General features: G+C 41.3%; 1 protein-coding gene across 1 annotated transcript; it reads right to left on the reverse strand.

The window, feature by feature from the left end:
• Positions 1-2,142: 2,142 nt before the first annotated feature.
• On the reverse strand, positions 2,143-11,867 carry LOC5514405 (protein wntless homolog). Its single transcript, XM_032384077.2, has 13 exons — positions 11,602-11,867; positions 9,309-9,572; positions 8,625-8,764; positions 7,907-8,056; positions 7,402-7,538; positions 7,258-7,298; positions 6,532-6,659; positions 5,904-6,001; positions 5,286-5,349; positions 4,425-4,568; positions 4,047-4,185; positions 3,442-3,531; positions 2,143-3,124 (listed from the first exon to the last, which is right to left on the reverse strand). The coding sequence occupies exons 1-13, from the start codon at positions 11,702-11,704 to the stop codon at positions 3,015-3,017; spliced, it is 1,608 nt and encodes a 535-aa protein (XP_032239968.1). The 5' UTR covers positions 11,705-11,867; the 3' UTR covers positions 2,143-3,014.
• Positions 11,868-12,312: the final 445 nt, after the last annotated feature.

Below are 12,312 nucleotides of genomic sequence, written 5' to 3' on the forward strand. Positions count from 1 at the left end.
GAACTGCCATGTTGAACCTAGATTATTGCATCTCATGACTTGATAATACCACAAGATTTACACATAGATAGTATATCTAATTATATATATATATATAAGATACTATAACTTTAGAACTGCTGTGTTGAACCTTGATTATTGCATCTCATGACTTGATATTATCATATAATATCACATATATACTCGTTTTACAAACGTGACAGTCACAGTAGATTTTGTAGTCGAATATCCGATATTATAGAGGGGTCCAGAAGAGAGGACGAAGGAATCTCCATAGATATCTAGTAGATTCTAATAAGATAATCTCAGATAATATCACAATATCGAGGGGTAGAGCAGATGGAAGGAGAGGATCTAAATAGACATCTAGTAGATTCTAATAAGATAATCTCCGATAATATCACAATATCGAGGGGTAGAGCAGATGGAAGGAGAGGATCTCAATAGACATCTAGTAGATTCTAAAAAGATAATCTCCGATAATATCACAATATCGAGGGGGTAGAGCAGATGAAAGGAGAGGATCTAAATAGACATCTAGTAGATTCTAATAAGATAATCTCTGATAATATCACAATATCGAGGGGGTAAAGCAGATGGAAGGAGAGGATCTAAATAGACATCTAGTGGATTCTAATAAGATAATCTCCGATAATATCACAATATCGAGGGGGTAAAGCAGATGGAAGGAGAGGATCTAAATAGACATCTAGTGGATTCTAATAAGATAATCTCCGATAATATCACAATATCGAGGGGTAAAGCAGATGGAAGGAAAGGATCTAAATAGACATCTAGTGGATTCTAATAAGGTAATCTCCGATAATATCACAATATCGAGGGGTAGTGCAGATTGGAGGAGAGGATCTAAATAGACATCTAGTGGATTCTAATAAGGTAATCTCCGATAATATCACAATATCGAGGGGTAGTGCAGATTGGAGGAGAGGATCTAAATAGACATCTAGTGGATTCTAATAAGGTAATCTCCGATAATATCACAATATCGAGGGGGTAAAGCAGATGGAAGGAGAGGATCTAAATAGACATCTAGTGGATTTTAATAAGATAATCTCCGATAATATCACAATATCGAGGGGTAAAGCAGATGGAAGGAAAGGATCTAAATAGACATCTAGTGGATTCTAATAAGGTAATCTCCGATAATATCACAATATCGAGGGGTAGTGCAGATTGGAGGAGAGGATCTAAATAGACATCTAGTGGATTCTAATAAGGTAATCTCCGATAATATCACAATATCGAGGGGTAGTGCAGATTGGAGGAGAGGATCTAAATAGACATCTAGTGGATTCTAATAAGGTAATCTCCGATAATATCACAATATCGAGGGGGTAGAGCAGATGAGAGGAGAGGATCTAAATAGACATCTAGTAGATTCTAATAAGATAATCTCCGATAATATCACAATATCGAGGGGTAAAGCAGATGGAAGGAAAGGATCTAAATAGACATCTAGTAGATTCTAATAAGATAATCTTCGATAATATCACAATATCGAGGGATGAGGAAAGGGTTCTAACCACTATCTAATAGCATAATAATTAGAGGAAAACAATGATAATATCCTAATCTCAATATCAGATATCAGTGATAATGTTCGAAATCGCGCATATCTCTAAGTGAACCACTCACTCTATGGGGACTGGGGAAAATAACAAGAACATGTGATCGGCACGTGATAACATGAAGTTGTATGCCCACCCAACCGGCCCAACCCAACCCACACAATGTGGTAACTTAGAGCCTTTGAGTCACTTGAAAACTCATAAGCACGAACGGACTAACACTGTATGTTGTCCTATGAACATTTCGCCATGTACTCCCTGCTAACAGAGATCCCACTCTTTCTCAGTTCGTGGTAGAAGGAAGGAAGAAAAATAAACTCACCTATTTCTAAAACAGACTTTGAGACTTTGTCAACTTTGATCTTCGCATTTTGAACTTTCTCCCGTTAGAAGTTACGAAAAAATGAAGGTATACCATCCTCATGCGATATTATTCTAGCGAGCGTTCCCGGTATTGTTTTAAAACTAAACAAAACGAGTGGAGCAATGCAAGATTGACTGAAATCTTCAAGACCATGGTTCTATACATAAAAATAATAAGAAACATATCACATTTGCGTATTCTTCTTTATTTTGTCCTATCCTATTCCAATTAAACACCTATTCTAAGTAGTTAATTTAGAATAACTTACAAGTGACATGGATGTTCACAAGTTCACATTTTCCCCTAGGTTGAAGATATTTTCACTATCTAGGCTATCTAGCTACCCTGTTTTGCAACCCACTTATCGTCCCCGCGATCACACGCTTGTGATACGCGAAACCCATCGAAAGAAATAAGTTATGGTATCTAGTAATTTGTTCTATTACCAAGCAGAGATATCTGAAATGCGCCTTCTTAATATTTTAGTTTATTGCAGGAGTAACAGATTTGTATAAGTTATAGAGTGAGCGCGGTAGATTTACATTAGTGTTGGTGAGGGAGATAGTTACGACACGACAAACAAGATGTTTATCAAGCATTTGTACACCCTACGCCACTGACAAGTCAAGCTATCTCGTAATTCCGAGCTACTGGTAAACTGAGCATATAGACATTCGTGAATAGAGATATTCGAGGCTTCGGTAATAGGGAGGCATTGCGGTCGAACTGTTTTGTGATATCATTTATGTATCTTTCTTTTATAGCATGTCCAGTTTTGGAAGAAACTTCATTACATGATAATAAGGCTAGGATTTCCTTTTCCTTCCTTTGTTAGAATAAGTTCATTGCGGAACACTATTACAACTGCCTTTTTTATTTTAAATCAACGTCGTCAACTATGACGTGTGGAGAGACACTCTCTCACCCTTGCATCCATTACAAGAAACTGAATAACGATAATTTAACGACAAGTCTCTCTGTTCTCTTCTTGCCTATCAATTCATGTTTCACCTTCCTCGCCTGTGATTGGTTGTTTCTTCTGAGCCCGCGGTACTTGTATTCTACTCCATTGAGGTTTTTCCCGCCATTGAGTACACGATGCTCTCTCGAGCGCCGGATTCATTCGGTTCGCCTGTCAGCTCAACCGTATCACGTGATTCATTGTATCCAGCTAGGAAAATTAATAAAAAAAATAAATAATTTTAAACCAGCTGAATGACCCTGAACTTGAATGACAATAGGGAAATTGCCCAAGTAGGATGGATAAACAATGTTATTTTATGCATAAGTTTGTCCATTCACTGCATGGGTCTCACTGAAAACTTATAACGGGTGCACTGACTGTTATAAACAAATATAATAGTTCTGTTTTTCATAGCCACAGGTTTCAGGCATTTTTTCTTTACCTTCAAGGCAAACGTAATTGAAATAGGTGTATATTGAACCAGAGATGCATAATTTAAGATGACGTGCATGCGTACTTCTTACCTGCGAAATCCCCGGTAGATGGTGCATACAGATACATGAGCGTCAGTACGTATGTGTTCCACATGCCATAGATACCGGTGAAGAGGGCGCCTAGAAAAACACATCAGACTAATCATACATAATGGCCTGAAACTCGCCATCAATGGTACAGAGAAATACACAAGGTTGAAATGGTAAGTTTTTATGCCTTTATGACAAAAGAGCCGAAGCATTAGACAAGGAGGAAAGAGGCGGAACAAGGAGGCAGCTAGCGTGACGCAGTGAATGATTAGGTGAGGTGTCACGCAACGACAACTAGCGTGACGCAGTGAATGGTTAGGTGAGGTGTCACGCAACGACAACTAGCGTGACGCAGTAAATAATAAGGTGAGATGTAACGCAACGATAACTAGCGTGACGCAGTGAATGATAAGGTGAGATGTAACTCAGCGACAACTAGCGTGACGCAATAAATGATAAGGTGAGGTGTCACGCAACGAAAACTAGCGTGACGCAATAAATGATAAGGTGAGATGTCACGCAACGAAAACTAGCGTGATGCAATAAATGATAAGGTGAGATGTCACGCAGTGAATAACAGGCTGCGGTATGACGTCACGACATACTGGATATCTCGACGGTGGACTCCTCGGAGCCGAATTTCCATTGAGCCTCGTTCACGTTACTGATAACGAAGAAGATGACGGTGAGAGCGGCACAGAGAAGAGTTATTACCATCAGGAACTCGAACCGGTAAATAAGACCCTGAAAGACAAACTCAGGATGAATATACGACATAAGAAGCACGGTAAATTAGATACTGATGGAACATGGTAATAAATAATTATGACCTACAAGCGCACACGAGCTAGAAAGGGCGAGCAAAAGAAAAAAAAAGGGGAACATTTTTTCTCATCCCAAACTGCTCAACCCCTCAGTTTGCGGCCGCTCTGACCTCTGTTACACAAAGCGTTAAAAGCGCAGAAACGTTTCATTAATAATACCTCGTAATGTAGTCGGCGAGCACGCGACATCTTGGCGAAGGTCGCTCGTTTCCCGCGAATATTCCAGAACACCTTGATCACCATGACGCACAGAAACAGAAAATATACGCATGCGCAGATACCTGCACAGATGATGAACGCGTACTGGCCATGGTCAAGGTACAATGTTCTTATAATGGAAGTGTGAATCATTTTAAAGCTGGGTCTACAATGTATATTCAGTACACAGTACACGTAGTTTTCCAAAATGTGGGCGTCAAAATTGACACATTGCGGAGGCAAAATTGGTGGATGTTAGATTGTTAAAATTTTTATTTCTTTAGATCGATATTGCAGGGGCGTTGCCAGGGGGTCGCCCAGGGGGCCATGATGCCCACCTTTTCAGGTCCAATAAAGCTATAACGTATTGGTCGTTAAAGGGGAGGTGTCATGTTAAGAGCTTTACAATAGCTCTCCGGCCCGGACACAATGAATTTCAGTCTAATTCTAATATTGACTTATGAGCCTTTGGTACACGTGGGAGACTTAAATTCAAAGGGATTGACCACAAACTGTCAATAAACATAGTTTCCAATAAAATATTGCATATTATTTTAACAAGGCATGGACAGCTTAAAGTTCAACTGTTTGTATCTAATTAAAAGCCTACAATAAACACTGACTCCAGACATGCGCAGTACCATGACGCTGCCCCTTTAAGTTTCAGTTAGAAACAAATGTTCTTGAGAAATCACTTTGCTCCTCTCCCCAAAAAATCTGTAGTGATATCGATATTGAAAGGCCAAAATCTCAACATCGATCAATTTCGTTTCATATTTACTATCCAAAAATATTAGCACGATTTACATGATTAAAAGATACAGCCAATTTACTTCCGAGTTCAGTGGCCCAGATCGAGTAGAACGGATTATGTAGCTGGTAGCCCCTAAAACAAGATACAACAACCAGAACATGTGATCAGCACGTGATAACATGAAGAATATGCCCACCCACACCGTGGAACACTCAACGTGGACTGGGGAGAAAAACAGGAAGACGTGATCAGCACGTGATTGAATAGGTTGCCCCTGAAACAAGACACAACATTCACTCGCAATGCAGAAACAATAAAAAAGGTAACGAAACACATTTGAATATTTTTAAAAAATTGTGCGATAAATACATTAGTACATTAGCTCTACTACTGGTATCAATGCAATTGGCAGTTTTGCTATGGCACAGCACCCCATGGATAATCACCTTTTCCTGTGCAATCTTACAACCCACAACGTCCACTACCCTCGTTATTAGGCCTCCGCACCAATCAACAGCCTGCCCCCCCCCCCACTCACCCCCTCTTCCGCATCCACTTCCCTTCCCCCCAAGTGGCAATTTACAGGCTAGGTGTCTTGGGGGAAAAATAATACTAAAAGGGGAAGTAACCAACCCTCTCTACCCAAGCAACCCACTGCGTATCAGCTTAACCTGTGTCTTTCTTACCTTTCACACATATCGAACACCAGCAGACACAGGCAGCCAAACCCGATACAACCAACCTGGCGCCAGTACACCTTGAGTTTGTTGCGTTCAGACTGGTCCTGAGTGACACAACGTGACAAAATGTGAGATCGACATGGCGTGACACAACGTGACAAAGCATGAGATCGTCACGACATGACACGATGTGACCAAGTGTGAGATCGTTATGCGTGACACAATGTGACAAAGCTTCAGATCGCCATGGCGTGAAACAACGTGACAAAGCTTGAGATCGCCATGGCGTGACACAACGTGACAAAGCATGAGATTGTCACGGCATGACACGATGTGACGGAGTGTGAGATCGAAATGCGTGACACAATTTGATAGAGCGTGTGATTGACATCAAGGGAAACAACGTAGCGTGACATTATAGTGTGACACAATAAAATAAAATATAGGTCTGTGCAATTAGCTCGGCCGTAGCTATAAAGAAGGGGCTGTAAATGTGGAATTGGTGAAATGGCGGTAGCAAAGTGCGTCTTTCGATGGTTTACACTCCTCGAACACTTGGTATCTTCCCTCAGCATTTCTGCTGTGCTATGAAATGGGAAAGAAAGATTGATTTGGTTAAGACTGATTTACTTACCAACAAATGTTCACCGGTGAAAATGATCCAAAAACACATAAGCATAGCGTAAAACAGGCCTTGGCGAATATCCGTAAATAATAACATGAAGGGCATATCCACCCACAAAGTGAACCACTCTATGGGGACTGGGGAAAATAAAAAGAACATGTGATCAGCACGTGATAACATGAAGTTGTATGCCCACCCATAAGGTGAAACACTGTAGGGACTGGGGAGGAGAACAAAGGCGCGTGATCAGCACGTGATAACATGGAGAAGAACAAAAACATGTGTTCAGCAGGTGATAACATGAAAGGCATGACCACCCACAAGGTGAACCACGCTATGGTGACTAGGGAGAAGAACAAAAATACGTGATCAGCACGTGATAACATGAAAGGCATATCCATCCATAAGGTGAACCACGCTATGGTGACTAGGGAGAAAAACAAAAACACGTGATCAGCACGTGATAACATGGAGAAGAACAAAAACATGTGTTCAGCACGTGATAACATGAAAGGCATGTCCACCCACAAGGTGAACCACTCTATGGGGACTGGGAAAAAGAAGAAGAACACGTGATTAGCACGTGATAACATGAGTCGTTAGTGTCCAACCGCAAACATATTTCTCGGGACTTTGAAGGGCATTTAAAAGATTAAAAAAAACATGAGATTATAATGGAAAACAAGGAAAGCCGCTTTTAGCGGTCTAGAGCTATGTGAAAACATTCGCACTCACAGTTCAGAAATACCGCGACAACTCCAAGAATGAACATCGTTCTGAAATGAAGATAAAATGACCGAATGAGCGGTTCTCATTTGATTACATTTGCGTCTAGTTCATCGTATACCAGCGTGAGACGGCACCAAATACCGTACTTACTTTTCCAATAGTAGTGGCTCTCGGCTCAGACCCTTCACTTTTTTGGCGAACCATAGGAGCATAGCGATACTGAAAGGCGTAACGATGGTCTTCATGGCGAACCAGACACGAGTGAAGCCGCCATTCTGATGGATCTCCTACAAGAATAAACGACGTGATGCTAGACTGCCTCTCTGTGCGACTAAAGAAAAACTGCGAACTACGAAAAGTTAGTCTCTGCGAGACTAACTTAAGAAATAGTTGGTTACGCGAGTAGAGCCGCCATTCCGCCATTCTTGTGAATCTCATACATGAACAGCCCCCAATTATTTTTAGAAATTATAAGGCAATAAACAGTAGGTTTTCTAAATGTTTCTGTATCGCCCCCCCCCCAAAAAAAAAAAAAACTTCGAGGCCTGCTACGGCTATGATGAACATACGCTAGGGCCCCTAAGGTAGTTTATGCTCATATGCTCAGCCATGCCCGCAGTGTAGGCCTTCGTGTTTATATATGACTGTCCCTCACCACAAAATTAACTTCAGCGACTTTGCCTATGAAGCGGTTCTTGTTTCGGTGCGCGGGAAGCAGGAGGTTGACGAGGTAGTACTCGTGGTACACGCTCCCGATTTCGAAGAACGGGATATCGGCACACTGATATATCCCGCCACCTGCTGACTGTAAGCACGTGCAAAGGTTAGCTGGTTCTGATATCGAAGGTTGTTATGTCGTTTCTAGATCGGCGGTTATAGGCCTGCCAATGGTTTGATGTTCGTTTGTACGTGCAAAACAAAGAAATATTCGCACTAACGTTAAAGTTGAAAAATATAAAGCCTCGTTTCCCTTTAAGGACGCGCATATACGCCCTATCTGCTATAGGGCAGTGTCATTGAACATATTCGCTATATTCCTATAATGCCCTATCTAAAAGAAGGCCAATCACGCCGCTATTTTATGCTCCCGCCCAACGCCGAGTCACACAAAGCATCCATTTCCATCGGCTAATTCAAGCGAGTAACCAAGATATTTTCAATCAAATATCGTCAATAACGTTTCAGACTTCAATCGTTGATTGTTATTTTGAAGTTGCCTTACGAATAAATCGCTCTATTTCCAATGAGAAACAATAACAAAGAATTGGGCATTCTTTAAGTCAGTGTAGCATGGGGTTTGTGATACACTTTGTGGGGAAAGGACCAAAAATTACACCACTCTTTGAATCACACATTGCTTATGGGGCTGTTACCTTAGATCTAGTGAAGTTGCAGACCAGGCTCCGCTCCTCCGTGGAGGTCGCCATTTCCTTCCACTCCGTACTCGTGTCATTCTTGTCTTTGTAGTAAAGTCGTGCTTCAAACGTCCACACCGGGTAGGAATCTTTTTTGCCTGGCCAATAAGAAAAAGTACTCCTTAGGTAATGGCATCACAGCCCCCTAGTGTTAAAGGGCAGAGACAGCCTCCCGGGGAGAAGGTTAGAGGGAGAGAACTACGTTGGAGTGCCTTTGTTTGTCTCTCCCCAATTCATACTTTTATATCTTGCCTTGTGTTTGCTTGACAGGCCCGTAGGCTGGGGGGGGGGGGGGGGGGGGGTGGGTGCAGAAAAGAAAGACAATTTATCCAACAATTGTCGTTTTTGGCAAACGCGGTCACTTCCATATAAGGAAACAAATATATTTTTAATATGCATAAACTGTATGTTTCTTGACATTTTAAAGGTTGCCGTACCTCTTTGTAAACTTTAACGACATCGTTTTCTTCATATGGCGTGTTTGATTTTATTTAATATTATAACAAATTCCAAAACAGTCGAGTTTAACACGGAAATTACACCCTCTTTTCCAACTGTGTACACTCCCCCACTTTCCAAACTGTGACCCCCTCCTCCCTTTCAATTGAAGAGCAGAATATTAGCAGTGAGTTAATGACCCACCTGGAATACCGTACTTCTGGTCTTCGTCGTACTCGATTTCCAAACGAACAGACGAAACTATAAATTGATGCCACCGTGACATCTCTAGCCCAGGGTGAGGGAATTGAATGGCGAAGACTATGTTTTGGGGCGTTGCCTTAGGGTCGGCCTTGGCGGCGTCCATGTTTGGTAACCTATGGCATGTCCATGGTTCCTGAGGTTGACTTGGTTTGTCTGCCCGGCAGATATGTGCTATGTGGACCATGGCAGTCGTGGGAGATGGGGCTATAAAAACAAAATAACATAGTGTATGACATACACCACTTGGACAAGAAAGGAGAGCAGGTATCAATTAGTCATAAATCGAAGCATTCAACCAGAACCAGGGGCATAGGGACGAAATGGTATAACCGGAAAAAATGACAATCAAGCTGCAGAAAAAAAAACTAGTAAGTCTAAATAGGCGTTATTCTACGCCCTATGCCTGTAAAAACAAAGTAGTTTTACTGACATTTCGAATATGTATGATGATGATGAAGATAATGATGGTGATGATGATGATGGTGATGATAATGATGATGATGGTGATGGTGATGATGGTGACGACAATGTTGATGATAAAGAGGATGATGATGATGATGTTGGTGAACCTTATTCGTGAGGGCCTAGAGCAATGAGTGATGAACTTACAATTCTATTCGCATATTGAAGCCGCATTGTCACCAGTTTACTTCCGGAGGTCCGACGGAAACCTCAACCGTTAAAAGACAAAAGAATATATTAAAATCCGAGATATTTAACAGGCCATCCGCTCTAAATTATCAATCACATCCTCAAAGAAACTTCCAATAGACACACTGCTTTCAATATTTTGAAATATTTTTCGCGTTTTCCGTTAAAAATCATCGGATATTGTTACGTAATCAACCGGAAGTAAACTGGTGACAATGCGGCTTTAATCGTCGTTTTTGTCTTTAAGAGCGTAGGGCGAGTGCGGAAAACCTGTGATTGTCCGAAAACTGCGAAAATGGTTGTAAACACGAATTCCTGTACATCAGTAAACGCGGCCATTCCTGTTTTTAAACTAGATTGATTAAACAAACTCGATTACGTGTATGAACAAGGGCGGTAAGGGCCTAAGGGAGGGTCCCAGCACGTTTCACGAGTTTCAAAAATCGGAAATCACGTTTCACGATAAACTGACGACAAGAATCAATCTTAACTCGAAAATCACGATTCACAATTTTTAAAAGAGCAGAGATCACGATTCACGCTAATCAAATTTCGCAGTTCACGAATCATGGCGGAAGTATCAATCACGGATCACTGTTTTCAATTTGTCCTTTTCACGATTCACGATAAACAAAAAAGGCCGTTCACGGATTACGAAGATAACCCTTGCCGCCCCTGTATAAAAGGTCAAAGCTAAATATAATAGGTGTTTTCTGGTGTGAACGATGCTCTTATAACAAGTCCTTTATACATAAAGCGATTAGCGATGCACTCTAAGCTAATCGTGTGGTCAAATATCAACAAGTACACCGCCATAGTTACAATAATGCTCTTTAACTTCATAAGTAAAGATAGGTTACCGGATAAGTAATATTCAGGCCAGGCCACGGCGTATTCAAATTATATATGATCCTATCCTCTCGCTTCCTAGCAACACAATACTCGTGATAAAGGGTTTACCATCATCCCACAATAGGTCTGAAGTACCGAGGCGAACCGGATATGGGTTTTTTAATAAATACAGCGAGGTGAGAAAACATAATCTGTGAAGGAATTTGGGATATGTCAGTCTCCCTCTAGCGAGAGAGAGAGAGAGCAAATTTATATTTGATTGAAGCCGTGCAATAATAAAATAGATTATACTCCAGGTCCAATACTTGTTATCAGCGAGACACTTGGTCGTGTTGTTATTTGAGATTAAAAAGTTATTTGAGCATTGAATGCAAATCTTCGCAATCGTGGCGCGACAAATACAGTGTCGGTGTTATGCTTTTTGCGAAAATCTTGGAAAACCTAAACAAAATATTACCATGGATTGTGATTTGAGGTGTTGCAGTTATCGCTGTCAAGCTGCTAGCAGCAGGAAGTCCCAGCAGAGAGGATTTTAAGACGGTTTTAGGTCACACCAAACGATGCAAATGGCACCGAGCTGTCATAATACTGTCTAAGTACCCGCACTCGGTCTAAAGTCTCTCGACTTTCGGTATGCTTGAGGTGTATCGAGAGCGGACTGTGTCTGGAGGGTATGCATAAGTAACAAGACAGGATAAGCACTGAAGGCGATATATTGGCCGTGACTTACCGATTTTACCGCCGGCAATGAAGAACGCCGATAGAACCACTACAATTCCTAGTCCCAAAAGAACAAGCTTGCGAACCGAGAGGGTCTCAAGTATAACCGCCATTATTCTAGCCTTGGAGAGACATTCACTTGAGCAAAATGGACAAATAACCCCTGAAGACCGACAGCTATGTGAGCAGAATCACTGACCGCCGATTCACAATCAATGCAATCACTTGAGAGTTATTTAGGATAGTGAACAAGGCCGTATAATTTTCAATAAGCCCGTAGCCAATCAAATCACGCGGCGGTGGAACTAACAAATACCCGCTGCGCGCGATGGATGACTCACAGGGGATGGTTAATTGAAAACTATGCACGAATCAATCCGGGAAGCCGGCTGAACACGAATGCAGGAAGTCCAGAAGTGCAGTCGTATTATGACTCAATTGCGATGAGAGAAAGACCATTCAACTTTCTTTGTGATGTCGTTCGGAAACGTCATTCTTATGCCTCAAGATGCAAAATTGTCTTATCTTACTAAAAGGGTAGAGGGAATGATAAAAAAAAGTATGGTTCACGAGATCAATTATGAAGGTTTCCTTCTTACAGCACAGTAATCAATCGGGATTGATGCAAATATTGTCAATAAAAATAGAACTTGTTGTGTAATTTGTATCTCAGAAACCTAACCATCGAAGTCCTTCCTGAGTGCTTCATAAGCCTCAATAA

The sequence above is a fragment of the Nematostella vectensis genome, chromosome 1 (genome assembly GCF_932526225.1).
Source record: "Nematostella vectensis chromosome 1, jaNemVect1.1, whole genome shotgun sequence".
NCBI classification, from domain to species: Eukaryota; Metazoa; Cnidaria; class Anthozoa; order Actiniaria; family Edwardsiidae; genus Nematostella; species Nematostella vectensis.

Bases quoted from the DNA above. Each gene is read 5' to 3' on its own strand.
- LOC5514405 (XM_032384077.2), bottom strand. From the start codon at position 11,704: ATGGCGGTTATACTTGAGACCCTCTCGGTTCGCAAGCTTGTTCTTTTG. The intron at 6,660-7,257 runs GTGAGTGCGAAT...TATTTTCCCCAG, and splicing joins TGTCGCGGTATTTCTGAACT to TCCCCATAGAGTGGTTCACT. The intron at 4,186-4,424 runs GTATTATTAATG...TTTGTCTTTCAG, and splicing joins CTCGCCGACTACATTACGAG to GGTCTTATTTACCGGTTCGA.